This window comes from Protopterus annectens, chromosome 2.part2 (assembly GCF_019279795.1).
Source record: "Protopterus annectens isolate FY-2018-M chromosome 2.part2, PAN1.0, whole genome shotgun sequence".
In the NCBI taxonomy this organism is placed as follows: Eukaryota; Metazoa; Chordata; order Ceratodontiformes; family Protopteridae; genus Protopterus; species Protopterus annectens.
Window position 1 is genome coordinate 275,603,982 of NC_056730.1, and position 21,849 is coordinate 275,625,830.

At 38.1% G+C, this 21,849-nt stretch overlaps 1 protein-coding gene across 1 annotated transcript in view; it reads left to right on the forward strand.

Moving 5' to 3' along the window:
• Window positions 1-21,849, forward strand: part of ADGRB3 (adhesion G protein-coupled receptor B3) — a 3,555,978-nt gene that overhangs the window by 2,272,754 nt on the left and 1,261,375 nt on the right. Inside the window, exon 15 of the mRNA XM_044063870.1 lies at window positions 9,370-9,472. Coding sequence (XP_043919805.1) covers window positions 9,370-9,472 — 103 coding nt within the window. The remainder of the gene's footprint in view (window positions 1-9,369; window positions 9,473-21,849) is intronic.

Here is a 21,849-nt window from a genome sequence, read left to right on the forward strand (position 1 = left end):
ATTTTTCTTCTTCTAGTCGAAGAGTTTTAAGATGTGCTTGTTTTGAGATTTACTTCCTTGCCTAATGATATTACAATTACATATTATTTAAAGGGCATCATACACAATCACAAAGTGGTTACAATGAAAATTACAACCTTTATATATTACATGTATGCGCATTTGAGACTGCTGTCTCGTGAACGGAGCAGGAAAAGTAGCGAAGATTTTTCTTATCTTTCAAAAGTATCGCTCGTGAAAATATTTTTCTACTGCATTGCTACAACACAGTTCAAGGATCTTCAATAAACACAACATTATCCCCCCTTCCAGTAAGGAAGCTTTGTATATATACGTTAAAAACACAATAAGAGTCCATGAGGTGTACCGGGATGCTACAACATCATAATCCATACAACCAGACATGTGCGCACACCCAAGCTGTCTTTCTATCTCAGTAAAGTAAATCATTACGGCAGGATTAATGGATTAAGTATTTTAACTATGCAACTCATTTAACATAAATATATAATTTTTCAAAGAATGCATTTGTCCCGCTCCCCTCCCTGCTCTGAAAACTTAGATTAGACATATTATATGAATGGTACATTCAAAGATTTTACAACAAATTGCTAGTATAGTTAAATATATGGTGAGATGGTTATATCTGCTAGAACCAGATATCCATTTGCATATATCTTGAACATATTGCTATATACATTTTGTTTGTTGATGACTAAATCAGAGACGTAGAGAAAGAAAAACATTGTTATCAAGTTTCAAATATGATAGAATAGACCTAAATGATAATGTTAATTTACCCAGTTTATATTTATTCTAAATTTTAAGTGAGATAGAATAAATTGAAACTGTACCTGATATATTACTGTGATTAATGACTGGAAGATTTCTTGTTAGTTTTTGTGACATTGTTTAAAGTTTTGTGGTACATGTAACATATACATTATTTGTCTTTTAGTTTTTTTTCTTCTGTTCAACAGTCTTCCAGTTGTTTACTTCTGCATTTTTTTTTGGTGTACTATTTGTCCAATCCATAGATTCTTCCTGTGTTAAAATGTTGTTTGTAGTGAGATATTTTATTGCTGATTCCACTGTTTCAAATATTTTTATTCCCACTGGAAGGAATATATGAAGTCTTGCTGGAAACAAAAGATGGGTCTTCAGTTGTTTCTTTTTCAAGATTTTTATTATTGGCATGAATTCTTTTCTTTTGAAAACCACTTTTATTGAGTAATCATTGTCAAATCAAATTAATGCATCATTATATTTAATGGGTGGGTTAGTCCAAGCATTTTTGAGGATGACTTCCTTGTCTTGCATGGAGAAAAGTTTAACAATTATTGATCTTGGCTTGTTTTTGATTAAAGATGCATTTCCTGAAGTTGACAATGACCTGTGTGCATGTTCTATTCCAAAAGAAAGGGCTTCCGGTAATTTTAATACATTTGGGATCCAGGTAGTAAGAAAGTTTATTATATTATCCCCTTCCGCTTTTTCTGGCAGACCATATATTCGGATATTATTTCTTCTCATTCTGTTCTCCATGTCATCTATTTTCTCCAGAAGATGTGTATTTTGTTGCAGAAAAAATTCAGTTTGTTGTTCTTCTTGCAGGAGTCTGGAATCAATGTCATTTAAGGACTGTTCTATGACAGAAATTTGACCTTTCTGTTGTGTGAACATTTCCTGAAGCTGTTCAAGTTGTTGAGTACATTTTTCTTTAAAAGAGTCCAATTTATTATCCATCGTATCTATTTTAGTTGTCAACTCCTGACTATTTAAAATAATGAATATAAGTCCTTTTTGAATGTTGGGTCCTGAGGTGGATTTCTGAGATGGCTCATTCTGAGTAGCTGATGCTGCTGTTGATTTTCTAGTATTTAATTTGACAGGAATTTTCCAATGAAAGTTGATAAAACTTGTTCTGATGATGTCTCTGGATATTAGAAAGTGGTTAGTAGTGAATATATCTTCTTATTGTTGTTTTTTTCTCAAAATTCCTGGCTGAAATATTATTGAGGAAAGAGAGCTGTGAGAAAGTGCTGTTACCAGGTCGTCATCTTGGCCACGCCCTTATTGGATCCATTATTAATACATGTTATCTCAGATTTAGCAAGAAATGTGAAATCATTCGGTTTGCCTCAGTTTATTCAAGTTAGGTCCAAACATCTTTGGATTTGGGGTTTACCCTGGTAGTTCACTGACCTCTAACCATTACTGTGTTGACTAAGAGAATGGTGTCAGAATTAGGAGGGCTGAGTCAAACCTGAGAAGGTGGTTGAAATACCATTCAAATGTGAATGTTAGTCATCACAACATCTGGGACAAAATTTGGAGCAGTCATTAGTATTTTGTAGGGCTGCTGCACTTTTTTGGTCAGCTGAGATTAAACAAGAGTTTGTGTTTTGGTTAGATTTTTGTAGGGACAATTTTTTTCCCTTTGTTACATTGAAGAAATGCCATTAAGAGTGAAGGGGCAGAAAGGCTCAGGAGTCTTTTCCAATGGATTCAGTAGTAGAGTTTAATAAAGATGGGACACATGAAATGTTTAACTTATAGCAAAGGTCTACTAGGTCAAAATGCTTTGCTGTTATATAACATTGTAAGGGAAGTGACACGCAACACTTTTCATAGTACAAAAAATAAATTAACTAATTTCTGAGTACTTACTCTCTTGTACTGCATGGGACAATTACCTATATAAGGGGCTGCTTAGATACCTTTATCTGGCAGCGACTTAAGCTTCTTATGTTTCAGTCGAAGCAAAGGTATTCATGCAACCAGTGATCGTGCAGAGTTCATTAGGTGTCCTAATCAGTGATTCTTTATGATACTGAACAAAAAAAAATCAAGAAACAGAATGCAGTATATAAGACTGTACCTCTACAGTGTGAACAGCAGAAAAGCTGAAGTATATAACTTTGGCAATAGCTCACCAGCTGCTAATTAGCATAATGTTGTTCTACATTACCTGTAGAGCATTAGGTCAGTGTTTCAAGAATTACCATGGATGCTAACATTTTTCAGGATTATATTACCCTTGGCTGCATTCGACATTAGGATTGTTATTTAATTACTTACTTAAATGAGGCTAAGACTTAGTCTCAGTGTATGTTCGATCACTTTTCTCCCTACTCAAGCATGGTGTTTTACTATGGGGGGGCCTGGTGTTTTACTATGGGGGCCTGGTGTTTTACTATGGGGCGGTTCTGTGTAAGGATTCTCCTACTACACGTCCTAGTCTTCTAAGACTACCCATATTTTTTTGTTTGATATCATACAGAGTCACTGATTAAGATATTCAGTGAACTCTGTATGATCACTGGTTGTACAACTACCTTTGCTTTGATTGAAACATAGGTAGCCAGAGACTTACACTAGTGTAATGTGTCAGTAGCTCAACATGTAGCATGCTCACTTTTGTTGAAGAAGGCTGTGGGTTCTATTCTTACACTAGCCAGTTGCATTACTTTTTTTCCATTAGTAACACTGCAGTGCAGCATAATGAGGGTGTTGCACTCCTAAGTGTATCATCCTTTAGAAGAAGTGTTAAACTGAGGCCCCATCTGCCTGAACTGGTGGTAGCTCAGCTTGGTGTAAGCAATCTGATGGCAATCCCTGGCTAAATCTCCCCTTGTCAGGATGAATACCACGTTGGATTTGCCCTGAAAAGAGACCATTGTCATAGGTGGGTTAACATGGCCAACAAAGTGTAACTTAATAAATAAATAAATAAATAAAAATAAACAGTACAAAAAGCAGAAGGCAACAGTCTCCTGTGCTGCACATCAAACAACACAGGGGCAATAGAATTTGTAAAACAGATGTTGCTTTTTCCATATGTTATTTGACTGTCCACATAGAAGAGTGTTGTGGTCTGGAGCTCATGATACCAATGCCTTTGCCCTTCAGATGATTAACCCCCGTCCTCCCATAGCCAGAATCTGACTGAGGGTTTTTCAAAGCCAGGGCATCAAATTGGGGTTTGAAATATATCACTGACTAGTGTAGGTTTCCTTAGTCATAAAAACACTGATTTTTTTATTGTTATCTAAGCATTTTCATTGTGATAGAAGCTTCCAGAAGTGCAATAATGGCAGGCACACTCTGAGGTAGAAAGAGTTTTGGTGCATTTCTTCTGATTTGTTGAAAGAGTTGTTTGATTCTCTGTGCATCAAGTTTTGTGTTTATGGTTTATTATGTTCTTATACTTGTTTGTCTGCTTAGTCTACTCTTAAACTGCTTGCTAAATAAAAAAAAACAGCAAAACAAAACCATAAAGCACCATTTTTGTGATATCTGAACTGCTTTCCTTTTAAGTTGTACATCACCTATAGGACAACTTTACCATAATTGTTGCTTTTATCTCCCCCCCCCATTTCTTTTTGACCCAGCCTTCCCTTGGGTTGTTCTCCCTGGCTTCTGTACATACCCATTTAATTCTCCAGTGAGTCCTTGCAGGGGGCTCCCCAGATGTGTCCCTTATACAGATGGGCCCCCTGAATCCTTGGGAAGTCTACCTCACTAATACTCATGTATTGGGCTCAGGGCATGGATCCATTGGGAAGCAATGAGCATGGAGACTGGAAGCCAGCATTCTTGTGGTAGACAGCCAGTGTCCCTAGCTGTGGAGAAGGCTGGTGCCATAACATCAGGACATCGTTGCCACCCCCTTGTATTAACTTGAGGCTCCACATCTCCACCAGAGGTCATAGACACACTGGGTTTCCCCATTCCCCTCCCCTGTGATAGGAGAGCTGGCCATTCTCTACTTCATCCTATCCCTCTTCAACTAACCCTACTAATGGTATAAGTCCATTCCCAGGTTTCCGGGAGTGGAAAATTGATGTTAGTGGGGGGAACATGCCTCTGTTCCTAAGAAGACTTCTAACCTCCAGACCCTTAAGTTATGACAACAGTGATGAACTTCTCCATATCCTTTTTTATGGTAAATAGAACTCTGTGCCATAACGTAACCAACAACCATACCTCATCCATGTGGCCTGTAACACATGAGGCATACCTAAGCAAACTGACATCCCTCCCTATAAAGCCTAAAGGTTTTCTCTTGGAGACATTAACTATTGCTCCATGAACTGGAAAACCTACACCACCTCAAATAAATATGCACAAAGATTCATTGAGTGCAGTAATGTTAGCTATGTAGCCCTACTTGTTCAAGTCCCAAATAGGGTCACTAATGTTGCCTCTCTGTGCTCAACACCTACAGCTACCATGTCACTGGTCAAGTCTGACCATTGTTTAATAAAAATAATTTGGAGGATAACAGCTGACTTCCCACAAACTCTATTTGTCTTTAGAGAATACTTTAAAGCAAAGCTAATCCAACTAACTGATGACCCGATGAAACGGATCTACTTCATATGGTTGACTTACCATTTAGTCGACATTTAGATAATTGAGACCACATTGCTGAAAACTTAAAATAACGAACTCCCAGAATGTTGTATTTTCCCTCCAGGAAACTAAACACTTGGCCACCAACAATTAAAATAGAAACATAAGCAAATGAAATCCACGAAAGTGGAGGAGGTTCAACCCCCATACCCCCCAACTAAATGTTCCAATTCTGAGACCGCACTACAGTAGAGAAAAGGGAAAAATTTACAATGGTGGCCAAGTGGTTAGTTTCCAGAAGGGAAAATACGATGTTCCAGATTTCTTTATTTTAATTTTATGGCAATGTGGTCTTGATCATCTGATAGTCCATTAAATGGTAAGTTGACTATATGAAGTAGATCCAATGAAATTTAAGCAGCCTTCTAACCTCAGTGGCCCCATTTTGAATGCTGTCATATTTGCGGATAATATCTAAGCCCACCTCAAAGCATACATTAAGGAATCTGTCCTAATAAGACATACATTCTCTTCTTTTTACCGCCTTCTCTTTCTTAGTCACTTTCTTTGCTAACCTTAGCTTCTTTGTTTACCTTTGCTAACCTGACTATAACTTCCTTCTCTCAATTACCCTATAGGAAGTATCTCTCTTCCTAACAATTTGATTATACTTTTCAATTAGCATATAAGATTACTTTATCTTATAGATTTGATGTTACACCCAATGATGCTAATGTATATTCATACTTACTTTAAAATATTACTGTATTTGTTCCTAGTATATTATTGCCTGTATAAATATTGCTTTGTGGAAATTTTCTCCCCGGGCCTCTGCTGAAAATGGGTCACACCCAGATGGACTATCCCAGTTAACAAATGTAAAATAAATAAATAAATATAAATAAAATAAATGCAATGCCAAGTTCAAGAATAAACCCATTTGGTGAAACCCTAGTAATGCATAAAAGTAAACTTAATACCCCATCTTGTAGAGCTAAACTCAAAAAGATTAAGAAAGAACCTATAAACCTATAAATAGAACGTGCTGGAGGGACAGATTCATCACCCAGAGACTCCCTATGCTGTGGAACAAAATCCCGGTACATGTGAGGCAGAGCACCTCTCTGGTCTTGTTCAAGAGGAATCTTGACCAATGGATGGGAGATTGCAGATATACCCCAGGGATTACTTCAGCGTCACTGCTTGACAGAGGCACAGCAAAATGATAGGCATAGTTTTTATTCAAACTAAAGGGGTGGCGAAAGCCACATAACTATGGGCTAGGCTTATAAATGCCCTTGGGCAGATAGCCTAGTATGAACCTATGAACCTATGAACCTAAGAACTCAGAAAAAATCAAAAGCCTCTAAAAGTAAGCATGAACCAAGAGCTACAACCAACCACAAGGCCTTCTTCAGCTATGCTAGCAACCTTAGAGGTAATGCCCAGCAACATGACATAACATTACTTATCCTCCGGTGATATAGCCAAGACATTAGCAGCAAATTAAGCTCTATCTTTACTCTCCAATCTCCTCCTAATTTTCCATAACGTATTAAGACTTCCATACCATCCACAGTAGTTACTTCCAAACAAGTCCTGAAAGTTCTGTCCAAGGCCAGACTCAGTCACTGCATAGATCCTGATAAAGTGACAGGCTGCTTTCTTGTCAGAACCAGCACTGCCTTGTAGACTCACTACTAAACCTACTCAACCTCACCCTCTTCACTGCATTTATGGCAGAGGAATAAAGAATTGCAGTTGTCATCTTGCTGCACAAGGGGGCTTCACTATCAGTCCAGGAAACTACAGACCTATACACCTCACCAAATTTATCTGTAAAGTAATGGAACACATCACTATGCAATATATTAACAAGGACATAACCATTCTACAAGTTGTGAGCCTAAGCCAATTTGGGTTTAATAAAGGCAGTTCCTACCTTTGGAACCTGGTGGGCTTCTTTGAACATGTCACGGATACATTAGACAGACTCAGGCAAAATGGTCACACTGCCTACCCAGTCTTGGCCAAAGCCTTTGATACTATCCATATTCTGACATTATTGGTAAAATAATCAAACTAAATATAAACCCATATGTTACCCAGTAGATATCAAATTGGCTGACTGACAGAACCCAATCTATTAGAGTGAGAAGGCTCACTTTTTTGTAAAGGGTTGTTACCAGTGATGTCCCCCAGGATCACTCCTAGGACCACTTCTTTATGATATTTACTTTTCATATGTCAAGACTGATATTAATGACCTGTGGCTGACCAGTTTTGCAGATGACTGCAAACTTGGAGTTGTCATTAACTCCCTATCTGACTTGCAGAGTGTTCTGGAAGGACTAACACACAGCAATAAATGGTGCCTTGACAATGGTTAAAAACGTAATGCCAAGAAATGCAGCATTGTGCCTTTTGGCTAAACCAGAAACCCATGCAAATGTAAAATGTCCTAGCATAGCCATTTTCAACCCAACTCTGGATTATTAATATACAAGATATAAGGGTTAAAAACTACCATAGGCTTCTTATGATCTTTACAGATCAGTAGCCTAGTAAGTACCTATGAACCTGTGAACCTAGGTTCCCCTTTGAAAATTAACTCAGCCATTAGAGACTTGGGCACTTTAGTTGACAGCTATCCTTTGATCTCCATGTAACCACTACTGTTAGGAATTCTTTATACCTAGCCAGACTAATCATCAGGTGCATTTCTTTTGCATCTAAGGAAGTTATCATTCCTCGCTACTCTTTCAACATCAGGTCCATAATTGTGTGTAATGGCTCTTTGAGATTGTTCTTGTGTAAGCATATGACGCAGTGTGAGAGACCACAGCCTTTCCTTACTAAGATAATCAAGGGCATGTCTTGAGCTCTTCAGACCACCTTAAAGTGCTTTTTCTCATTGCTGTTTCTTAAACATTCTTCATGGGTGACCTCTGTCTAGCCTACAGGGCCCTGAAGGAACCAGTACTATGTGATCTACTTACATCTGCAAAACTAATAACACCCTAAACACCTGCCAAAGAGATCTTAACTTCCACTGAAACATAAATAGGACCTGCTGGCAAAATAGATATATATCCCAGACAAATCCCACCTTTATGGAATTTCTTTGGATAAGTAACATTGCTGTCTGATCCTCTATAAGAATAACCAACATGAATGGATGAGTAATTGTAAATAATCCTTGGGTCTGGCCCCTTAAGCCCTCATTAAAAGGGGTCAAAACTACATATAAACGAGTCATGTCAATGGATACCTGTATAAACTAGTGATGTCAATGGATACCTAAGATTTGGGATATTGTCGTTGGGGTACTAATGCTCATCTGCATCAATCGCCTGGTATTAGCCTAAGAAACCTGTTTTAGTTACATTCATAACTTCCCAGTGCAATAACAGCCATATAAAACATCTTATGAAAGACTGATATTAATATCTCTCCCTTGGTGTTGCATGTGTTATTTAAATGAGGAGTCTAACCATGTGCAATTGTTTTACGTTGCTAGTTGGTGGGTGACTTTACTACATGCACTGTGCTGTCTCATCTAATCCAGCACTGATCTCAGTAAATCTTAAAAATTGAACATTTCAGTATAATATCTTGTTGTAGTGATAGCAGGCTTCAGTCCCTGCTGCGGAGATATTCCCTTTCTGTCTGAGTATAGCCACTTAAAAAGGTTCTACTGCCACTGCTGACTTCTAAATCCTCACACCATTTAATAAGACTGTTATACTCTGTTTTGTCTACATTGAGTGTATGTCATAGAGTATGTCATAGCAGCTCACATGGCAATATTTTATAGTCTCCCTGAAATTGAGCCTTTATTTATGCTATTACTACTACTAATAATAATACTTACGCAGAATCCAGAGCAACCGTTTATACATATTATTCTGATTGACAAAGGTAATCATGTCTTTTTGAGTAATTTTTGTTTTCAATAATCTAATGTAAAATGTCTGTTTTTTACTAATTTGTGTCTTTTTTTTTTTTTAGAAATTATACTGTTATCAACTCAAAAATCATTGTGGTCACGATAAGGCCAGAGCCACGAATAGTGGATTCCCTTCTAGAAATTGAACTCGCTCATTTGTCTAACGTGAGTAGTGATACTGTTAATATGTATGTTAATATACAAATAAGAAAAGCAGAATAAGGAATTTCTCAAGGAACTCTAGGATATTCTGTGCATTATATCTTCAGTTACTGTTTCACTGGTTATATTCTACTGTGCCCTACAGCCAGCCTTGCATTATTTGGAATTCAAACATTATTTTTGTTAGTGTCATAACTTTCTTAAGATATTTCTAACATATAAACTTCATGTCTTTGTTATCTGTAACATGTTTTTATTCACTTACTCGGTGGTTAGATCTAAGCATCAGCATCAGTTCATGAAAAGTATATAAAACTTGTTAATTACAGATTAAAATAGTTAGAATTTTCTAGAATGCAGATGTGCCTTTGACAGCCCTGCAGCCAGGTTGAATTTCATTTTGTTGACTATGTCCGGATCCAAAAGTGGCTTTTCATCAACAAAAGTTTCAGTGACATACTATTTGCTTTAGTTTTCTTGTGAAATGGTGTAGAAAAAGTGAGTCAGAAATAAGTTCCTTAAGCTACATAGACTATAAGTCTTCATTATCTGTTGTCTGGTCATTATCTGTTGTTGAAATCTGATCTAGGTCTATAGACATTTGAAGAGAGAAGTAGCAAATATAAAATCTTTAAGCTGGCTGCATATCATGCAAGTTTTCATCTTAACTATGCCTTAGATTACTTAGGTTTCTGTTATGTTTTGGGTGTTGAACAAGACATGGAGGGAGAGAGTTAGTGAAAATCCCGGATCAGTTTATTAATCCAAGGGAGATGGAGTTGACAGTGGCCTTTGCCCAAGTCAGACTTTAGAGATGCCATCTACGAGAAGATTACATTCTACATTTTATTATGTAAGGATGCAGAGATGTGAGTCCATTCAAGGAGGTTTCATCACAATACAGTAGAACATCTCTACTGTAGAACATCTCTACCGTACATAATCACTTACTGTTTTCAGTTTAGCATAACGCAGTATTGCATCATGCCTTCTGACAGCCAGGTGAATGGATTTAGGAGCAGTAATAAACTCCTCTAAGCTTTTCTGGATGACATGTCCAGTTCCACTCCCTTGGCTGTTCCCTTATGGCATCTTCTGGTGTTAGAAGTATGGAAGAAATGTCGGGCCATTAATTAGAGCACTGGAGTCATGATGGTGAAAGAGGGAATTGCGCCCAACAATGTAATACCTTTGAAGGTAGTACCTATGTAAGCTTCTTTCTATTATGTGACCATATGCAGTATTTAGTAGGGATTGTATTTTTCCCCCATTGTGCAGTAATCTCAAAACTGATTGTAAAAGTTAGTTGGTGTGTGTGTGTGTGTGTGTGTGTGTGTGTGTGTGTGTGTGTGCGTGCTTACCTGGGAGGGCAGCTGTTTTTGTATTTGTCTTTACTGTTTTCAATCTGCTTTGTACTGGGATCAGCTGCTGCACTGAAAAGTGGTTAGCATACATAAGTGAAGTCTCCCTTATCATCGGTGTAAAACTCCTTCTTCTTTCCTCTCTTGGGTGCCTAGATCCAGCCAGCCCTGAGCTTTGATGTTTTGCACTGATCTGCATGGAATTTTATAGACCTCTGCAGATGTCTTGCACAGGGCTGCACATTGCTAGCTGCTACTGCCTCAGTTTGGCTGTTTAATTCCCCCCCTTCTTTTACCCAACACCTTCATCTCCCAAGATGTTATAATTGTAAATCATAATACCACTGGCCAGCATGGAGAGACAGCAGTTTACCTTCCCTTCCATTGCCAAGTTCCTAGCATGTGGTATCCTAAGTCAGTGTGATAACCACCACATGCTCATCAAAAATGAACTCTTGCCCAGTTAAATTAAATTCTTTTATTAGAAGGTTAAACACACAGGTGATTTAGTGGCAACACTCTTGAAATGTCATTCATGTAGTGAAGATCACACTGTTTCATCGCTAGTGTTACAAATGAAACATCCTCATACTATTAATGCAAAACAGTCATATGCTGATGTGGTTAAGAAATCACTACCTAAGAACCCCCAGAGTAGGCATCAGTGAAACCCCTTCATCAACATGTTAAAAACAACAAAGCACCGTTGAGCCAAACAACAATAAATCAAGTTCAGGAAACATCCTAGTAATTGGAGACACCGTGAGTAGGCTTATTGATTCCTTAGTCACCTGAACAAGGACAGGTTTACAGCTAGCTATCTTTCAGGAGCCAGGATTTTTGATGTTTCAAGAGCCTTTAAAACCTTCTCCTCTAGTAAGTGTAACTATGACATCATCAGTGAAGAATCTGTGAAGAAAACACATGAAAGACTTGCTAGAACCTACTATATGTGCCTCCATCAAGGTTAAGACTCTGATATTGAATGGTACCTTTCCCTCATTGAAAATGATGCCTAAAACCAAAGAAAAGATCATTGGTTTATACAATTAGATACGTACCTGGTGTCACTCAAGGAGGGTTCACAGAGTCTCTCTCTAGGATGAGGTAGTTGGAAATCCTCCTTGCTTTGCAAAGGATGGTGTATACCTCTTATTCAAGGGGTTCTTCATATTGGTCAAATCCTTTGCTATTCGCAGCATGTCTTTCTTAAGCAAAGTTCATCTAATGAACATCCCTTCCTAACCAACAAATCACAGCATAAGTTAGACATCACTGTGGCCCTTCTCAGAGCTTGGGGTCGAATAACAAACTGCAGTCAGGCAACACTTCTGCATATGGAATGAGTCTATGTTTGCGGTATGACTGAGACATGGTTCAGATGTAATGAGAGTATATGCCCCACCCATGCCTGGGTTCTATGCCTATTATACAATTAAGCCCACTGGAAATGGTGGTGGAGGTAGTGTCCCAGTGGGCTTAATGGTATAACAGGCATAGAACCATTAAGCCCACTGGAAATGGTGGTGGAGGTAGGGTCCCAGTTTTTGTCAGGGATTTCATCCCTACCAATGACATTACAAGTGAACTCAATAAATTCTAGCCTACACTGGAGTTAGAGGTCTTTTATCATCACCACACATAACCATGATAATTTCCTAGCATTCCCGGAAAACATCTCTTTCAGAGATAAATCTGTAGTGACTTCGCCTACCCCTCTGTGGACTGTGTACGTCTACTTCCTAGTTCAGGTATGCACAATGTTTCTTAGATTTGGTGAACAAGAATTTTTTAGAACAAATTGTAACTCCCACCCGGTGGGGGGGGGGGGGGGGCAGAAATATCCAGAATCTCGTTCTCACAGGCTTGGCTGTTTATTACTCCCTGTCAGCGGTTGGTCTCAAAATTGTTAAGTCTAATCACCAACTGGTTACCTTTACCCTCAGAACACACTCTCCCATGGCTACCAATGCAACCCTCTTCAGAATATTCAAAAAAGCTAACCTTTTACAATTATATGACAAAATCACAAAATATTTCAATGTAACCAAAAATGCAGCTGGAAAATGCAGCCTTCTATATACATTTAGATAAATGCATTGATAGGAATATTCCCATAAGGACCAGATATGGTGGAGAATTCAGTAACAACCACCTCCCCTAGATGTCAGTAGATATAAAAAAAAAAGAAAAAAAAAATAGAAAACTCTGAACTAAAAACATAACAATGTCAAGGCAGGGCTCCAAACAAAAAGTTAATCTCTTTCATTTTACTTTAATCAGAACAGAACTTCATCAGAAAATGTAAAATATAGATCCAGCACAAGAATTTAAAAAGACCACACAAATCATTTTTCATGTTTGTGACATCATTACTTTTATCTTTCTTGGCTATATGGATCACATAATTCATGTGTGGTCTTCTTAAATTCCCGTGGTGGAGCTATATTTTACATTTTCTGATTAATTTCTGTTCTGATTAAAGTAGAACAAAAGCACTAAACCTGTGTCCAGAGCCTTGACTTGACATTGCTGTGGTTTTAGTTCAGAGTTTTCTAGCTTGATTTGTTTTTGAAACACTGCTACAATATACTAGATATAAAAAAACTTTATAACAGAGGGAAAAAAAGTTTGTAGATAACCTTGTATGGCCAAAAACACAATGAAAATATAAAATATATATAAATATATAAAGCAAGAAAATGAATGCAGATATTAAGACCAGCAAAATCTCCCTTGAACATAGGCTCATAATCATAAGTCTATCTTTATCTATGCTAGAAAACTAAGGAATAATTCACTTAACTGCTCAACTTATCGATAATGGCATTTCCTATTCAAATACTAGCAACATCAACAAGTTTGCTGCAAATTTCTACACTGAAATTATCTTCCCCACCCTAAACGTACAGGAGTTATCCCCCTACACTCTCCAAGGACCATATCCTTAAAGTGCTTTCCAGGACTAAAAGTACTTTTTCACTGGGTGCTGACAACATTTAGAGTTGTCTAACAAACAGTGTCAAGCAGTCCCCTCTGATCACCTCCTTAATTTGTTCAAGCAAATCCTGCCATAGGCTATATTCCCAATCAATAGTGCACTGTGGTGGTGATGGGGTGAACACACCACTGACCTAAGTAACAATAGACCCATTAGCCTTTCTAGTCATGTCTACAAATCCATGGATTGCATCATCACTCACCTCATAAAAAAGGGATTGCATCATCACTCACCTCATAAAAAAAAGATTGCATCATCACTCACCTCATAAAAAAGGGATTGCTTCATCACTCACCTCATAAAAAAGGGATTGCATCATTACTCACCTCATAAAAAAGGCCATGCAAAATTTAATCATGCTTGGCCCACAACAAATTTGGACTTTTTAAGGATAGGTCTTGTCTTCTCCATCTTGTGAGTTTCTTTGAAAAGGTCATACATGTCATGGACAGTGGTCATACCCTACTCGGTGCCTACCTGGATCTAACAAAAGCATTTCATGCCATATCACATGATGAGATTGTAAACAAGCTAATACTCTTAAACATAGATCCTTCAGTAGTAAAAGGGATTGCAGACTGCCTCAGAGACAGAACATGTTGTCAGGTTAGGTGATGCCTCCTCACCTAAGGAAAAGGTGACCAGTGATGTTCCCCAGGGGTCTGTATAAGTCCACTACTTTTCTGGTATTTATTTCTCTGATAATCAAAACTGGCAACACAGATCCCTGGTGGATTATATTTTCCAATGAAGGTAAGCTGTGAGTCATTCTCAAATGAACAAGTGACACAAATTCCCTTCAAGCAAAAAATGCCATGTGTTAATACAGGGTGCAAAGAGAAAGGGCTGAAACTAAATGCTAGGAAATGCAATATCATCACCTTCAATGAACAGCAAAGTGCTGTCACTTAGTGCATCAATGACACCCCACTCTATAATGGGTTGGTCATCAGAGATACTGGATTTCTGGGTCAATGGCTTCTTTTCCATTGATCACCATATAGTGACTGTTGTCAGAAAGTCCTTCTCTATATCACAATTAAATAGCAAAGGCTTCTCTTCCAAAACCAAAGAAGTTATTGTCCACGCATATTCGGCCTTGGTTATACCCAGCATAGACTACAATGCACCCTTCAGCATGATCTCTCCAGACATATCAAAAAGCTCAAAAGACAACAGGGGTTCCTAATAAAAAGAATATCAGAACTCAGAAATCATAGCGGTCAGGAATGTCTGGAGTGACTTTCTCCATACTCAGTCATACAGACTCGTAGGGGGACCCGAGCCTTCCTTCTCATGCCCTCAGGGATCACATTGTCTGAGAACTCCTTTTTCTTGATGTGCCAAACAGTACAGCCAAAACTAAAAGAAGAGATCTGAATCTACTTCACCGAATAAATAAAACAAAATGGAGAGATGGGTTTATCACCTAGCACCTCTCCTTGCTATGGAATAGGCTCCCTTTATATATCAAGAAGTGGGATTCCATGTTTGCCTTCAGAAACAGCTCTGGCAATTGAATTAGTACCCCAAAATCAACTAAGGGGCTTCTGGCATTTCCCTCATTGAAGAGGATGGTATAGCCTGTGGATGGTTATTGGCAAGGCACATGTGTCCTCTGATCTAATAACCTTATATTTCCAAAGATATATATGATTCCTTTCATTCAGTCTGTAGTTTGACATAGGTAGTGAGGAAGAACTATTGTACTATCTTAAAAAATAAAAAGTAATATTTTTCTGTCAATAGTATTATATTTATGGCTAGTGAGATATAATTTCACTGCAATAAGTCTAATCATAATCCACCTAGCTTTACTGGCATAATAAGTCTTCAGAAAATTATATCATGAGTTCCCATTATCAGCTTACACCTTCCTTGCTTGTAGAATAAACTTCTCTTACATATTGAAGAGTGCAAAACCTTAGCAGCATTTAAACCACACTTAGCTGGTTAGTTAAGCTACTGTAAATTCACCCTTGATGTCATTGGCCTAGACCTTAAAACTGTGCCAAACTAAAAGCTAACCTACCTCAGTGTTCCCTCTTCCTCTCTTTTTTCAGCTTCTCTCTTTTTGACTGTACTCCAGCATAATCTACCCAAAAATATTCTTTGCATGTCTTCCATATTAACTCTACCTCCTACCATCATCTTCTGAACTATTAGCTTTCCTTCTAAGGTTCATTGTCTATGACATTGCCAGCCAACCTTCTAATGGCTGGCATGCTGTTGACTTTGTATAAGCCTTTCAGCTTATCAGCCTATGATGCTATGGCCAAAGCAATGATATCCAAAACTGAATTCTCTATCCGCCTTTGGAGGAATAAGGGACTTGTACTATAGGCTTTCAGCAGTTTGTTATCTCAGTGTATTCTGCCTGATACATCGTGCAAAGTGAGATTTGATGCTATTTATGTGGCATTTTTTAAATTCACTTTATCTATTTATAACCAGGCAAATTAAATAATTATTATGGACACCTTTCAGGCAGGATATAGGTCACAAGGGTAAGGACAGTTTCAATATATAGAAATTGTTTAGTATATCCAAGTGATCTGAATGTCTTTAGCTGGGAAATTGGAGCAATTTGACAAACATGGGGAGAACATAAAGTCCACATAGGAATACGCAGATAAAAAGACTGAACCCCAGACCTGTGAAATAGAGCCCTTAACTACTGAGCTCCCATGATACCACTGCTCTGCATTGTTTATTGCTTAGCCCTGCTAAGTTAATGACCTTGTCATTCTGTTCTTTTTCCTTAATTTCTTAATTTTCTCTATGGATTATATTTGGCGATGAGCTTTGGTTTCCCTTTTGGGCCTGCTCTGTGGCAGAAAAGTGTCCTTAGCCAGCTCACCTATCTGGTTAACAAACAAAAATAAAAATACATTTAAAATATAAGTAAAAATTTTTCAATGGTTTCCACTCAGAATAGTTGCTGTTTTTTATGCGTCTATTATAATTTTTCTATTTAGGGTACTAAGTGCGCCTCCTTGTTATTGTTTAGCATGCCCCACTAAATGTAGTCAGAATATATTCTTGAATGAAAGAACATGAAGCTAGCATAACTTTTGTATAGCAAAGCTTCCAAACAGTTCACAAACTGCACCTAAGTACAGATTTTAATGCATATTCATTGGCCGGCTGTAACTTTATCAGGTGCAAAGTTTAACACACACGTAAAAGAATTAAAAACCTACAATTGCAGTTAATATTATACTGTTTTTCTCCCAATCAGAAAATTATCCTTCATAATAATAATTTAGGGTTAAACCACAAACATATATATAACATTCACTTGCACATCTTGGAGTGTTAAGTGAGAAACATTTGAAAAGGGAAAGAAAAGAAAATCCAATACTCACATTATCCATAACCATCGATACAAGCAATATCCCTCTAGTGAATTCAGTGTCATCACTTTCTTTACCTCCTGACATTCTTCCATTTGGCTCCCCCGCTTAGCCCCTGGCTGTTCCACACTTTCCTTATTCATCCTGACCTGAAACCTCTTATGTCATTTTCCACACATTCCTGGAAGTAGTATGACCCCCTCATCTTCTTAGTGGTTTACCACTTGGTACACCACCTTACTAATATGTGCTAACCTTAACCTTGCCCCTAACCGTAATCTTGGACCTTACCTTAGAAAAAACCTTTCTATAATAGTACCACTACACAAGACAGGGTCATACAAGGAAACATGTACCAGCAAACATGAGACAGTAATAAAGCTATTCCCTTACCAGGTCTATATTGAATATTCGAACATTCAAAATTCCAACTCCCATATGGTCGACACCATATGATCAGATTTTTGAATGTTCAGACGTTGTAACAGAGATCTCCGTACAGCGCAGAATAGGAAGATTTCCCATTTCTGCACTGTAGTGCAATCCCAGAGTTGGTATATTTAAAGAGCAGGGGGTGCAGGGGGGCAGGGGGGCTTGACCCACTGCTTAGAGTGCTCAGGTAGGTGTTTTGTGCAGTTTAATTTTTTTTATTATTTATTTTTATTTATTTATTTATTTATAGTTGAGTTAGATATTCGAACTTTTGCAAGTTTGATCATATGGTGTCGACCATATAGTAGTCAAACTTCCAAATGTTCGAGTATCTAAGATAGACCCCCCCCCCTTACCTAACCTTTATCTTTAATCCCTAACCTGCAACACTCACACAAACACATTCCCAGCCCTCATACCAATCCACTTTCCTCTGTCTACATTTTGAACTTCCAACATTTTCAGCTGTCAGCATTCTGATAGTGCCCTTCTGATAGTGACCTTCTGAGTGTCAGCATTCTGAATTGTCACCATTCTGAACAGCTACACAATTACCAGGGTACTGCATTAATTGCAACCCTTTACCTGAGTGGGCTGTGTTTGCAGTGACCCTCTGTGTTCTATTGACCAGGCAGGAGTTTCCTCTGTTGCCATTGCAGTGTGTTTTTGAGCTCTCTTAAGCCTGCTGGCTTGAATTTTCTGGTATGACTCTAAGTCGCCTAGGGACCCATATCCCACTGGTTTGTAATTTTTTTTTTGTCACTGACTACATCTGAATTCAAACAAACTAAAGAGATCACAATATCAAATGTTATACCTCAAAAATAATTAAATGTAAATCTAGACACACTTCTAGACTTTATTATAGACACATATTATATTGCATCTAAAATAACAAATCAGCTGAAACTATGCTATAGACTCCTACACCTTCTACCCCCAGTAGCATTCATAAAAATAGCTAAAAATGTCTTGATCTGCAAAACAGAATATATGCTTTCACTGGTCATTTTACACTCTGTCCGTAATGCCCAAAAAATCCAGTTTAAATACTTACATTTTTGTTACTTGCAGATCAAAGTTGTCACCACTGCGATCTATATGAAAAGGCCCATTGGTTTCCTGTTAGTAGCAGAGACACATACTCTTATGTTTAAAATACTAACATAAGGCTACTACCCCCCCCCCCCCACACACACACACACACATACATACACCTTCCTAGCAGCCACAATAAGACTTCCCCGCTTAGATTCAGACCTTACCTAAAAATGCAGTGGCTTTGTCCCTGTACAAACCCTGACCAACCCCCACTCAAACATAATTCATAAATGAGAACTTCATTACAAGAATAAAACTCTGACTAACTGTTTAAAATTCTGTGTATCACCCACCTACTTGAAAGATTTAAAGTTAACACTACACCATGTATGATAACCACCTTAATATATGTGTTTTCCTTTTTCAGATGAAATCGTTAACTATTTTTTTCTCAGCTACTTGCTTCCAACCTTTGCTATGTGTTTGTGAGAAAAACGTGTACCTGAATGTACATATCGTTAAACAAATCTCAGTTTTGTGATAACTCACTGTGATAATTTCACTGTATTTACACTTGTTTTTGTACATTTGGAGCTTTTCTCCCCGGGCGTCTGTTGAAAATGGACCTGTATCCTGTCGGACTTTCCTGGTTAACAAATGTAAAATAAATAATAAATACATTTTACTGGGAAAAAAGGCCTTTTTGAGAAATGGACCTGCCATGTTCATAGATGCATAGGTTAGTATAAGGCTAACTGTCCTTGTGGGCAGTTTTAAGCCTAACCATATTTCCTGTTTGGTGCTTGCAATTACCCATTCAGTTCACTATTTATATTAACCTTACCCATTCATGGACTATATTTATATTACCTCTAGTGCTAATAAGTGAGATCATGCCATTCATGTTGAGAAAGGCCCCAAACATGGGTTAAATGAATTAGGAGCTGCCTCTGTCCATTAGTAGTACCGGGGGGGGGGGGGGGGCACTGGGATTCATTTCATATTTCTCACATAGATCCTAGTTGTGCTTGAATATGGACAGTGATTAGCTTTGTTTTATGTTACTGAGGAGTCTGTTCCAAAACCGTTCTTCTGATGATGCAGAAAAGGTTTAGATTACTGGATTGGGTATTTCTGATGCCATTTGTCTTTCTGATCTCCAATAAGTTCATCAGTACTGGGTCAAAAAAAGTCTTTTATTCATAGTTTCATAGGTGTTTACTAAGCTAATGACCACAAGGGTCTTTTTAAACCTAGCCATGCATCCCAAATCTCTTAAGTTCTGATACCCTTGATAAGTGTAAGCAGGGGCTTGGGAGATGAAACATTTACAAGATAGGTCCTGGGAGATAAACCATTTACAGGGTGCCTGTGCCCATTAGAGACATAGGTGCCAAACCAGGGATGAATTTCTTGTTCCTCATCCAATTTTCCAAGTTGCACTTAAATTGGGTTAGGAAGGAGCTCTGCTTCACGTGGATAGGAGCCTGTTGCAGAGAAAGGGTAGTCTCTGGGATACAAACCTGTCTCCAGAAGGTCCTATTTATATTACAGGCAAGGTTTAAGCCTTTAGAATGAGGAATTCTGGTGTTTGTTTTACAGATATGCAGGAGGTACATCAGAGTGGGGTCTGACAATGCCCTGTATGTCAGGCATAGATCCTGCCCCCCTCAAAAGCCTGTAGGAGACACAATACAGGGATAGAGCCTTGAGGTGGGCTGCATAGCACGTTACATATGCCCTGTATTCTTTTAGTAAGGAACTTCTGTGAAAGTTCCAATTGCTGGATATCACTGGTTAGGTACATACCAAAGGGGGCATTGTACTCAATGATAGGTCTAATAAATGCCGAATACAGTGGAACAATGACTTCCTTGGACTTAGATGCCACACCTTTGTTTATAAGTTGTGCAGCATAGAAGGATTTCCTCACCACTGCAGACATGTGATGGTCAAAGAACCAATTACTATCTATGTGTGTCCCTAAGCTCCTGACTACTGGGTCATCTCTAAGGGGTGTGTTGTCAGTGTCATAGTTACCAGGGATAGGTAATTTCACAAAGGATATTATTATACATTTCATGGCACTTAGTTTTAGTCCATGGCTCTGACACCAGTTGTTTGCCTGTGTCAGCCCCTCCTGGAGAACATTTGTTTCAGTGTGGGACTCCAGACACAGGTCACCTCTCAGCAGTCCGTAAGAGACTGAGTAAAGTGATAGGGCTTTGAGGTGGACCATGTACAGCAACTGGTTTAATCCTAATGTCCTTTCTTTCTTACTATGTATCAATAAGACATTCAACACTGTTGGAGATTCTCTTTACTGTCATATTATGTATCAGAACTTTGGAATGAAATCCCCACATAGTTAAAACCAATAGAAAATGTTTCAAAACATTGCTTAAATGACACCTATGCCAAATATGGCTGTGTTCTTCCTACTCACCTGGGTAGCTTTACTCAGATTACTTTTCTCCAACTTTTTCAGACACTTTCCTTCCCAATCTTTTTGTACCTTATTGCTCCTCCTCATACTGCACTAATTTTCTAAGTTCTTATTCTTCCTCCTCCTCTCATACCCTGTCACTAACTACAATTCCTCCTCTGTCCATTTATTTTATTGCTCGTTTGCATAATGTCTCCTTTCATATCTCTCTCATCATCAATTTTTATGATGCATTACTATGCGTCTGTCTGTAAATTATTAATAACCTCAAAACATCCCAGTTTGATCTTTTCCCTGCAACCATCATGCTATAAATACATTAACTGTTATGGCATATTTTTCTGTTCATATGTTAATTTTTCTCATGGTTTTTGTGTTAAAATGCAATGTTGATGTAAGAAAGGTTTTAAAATCATGCAAATAAGTTCATGTACAGATGTTTTACCCTTCAACTATAAATATTTATCATGTATAACTTAAATGTGGAGCTTTTCTCCCCAGGTCTCAGCTGAAAATGGATTTTCCTCAATTGTATTTTTCACACTCAACAAAGACAAGCAAACAAATAAATAAATATCTCTGTAGGCATTCCAGCTGCTGCATATATCTGGATGGATACCTGCTGCGGAGGGGGGGGGGGGTTATATTCAATGACTGTTCTTATGAGGGGTGAATAAATAGAGACAATGCCATCCTTGGACCTAGAAGCAATCCCTTTGTTTATGAGCTGTGTAGTATAGAAG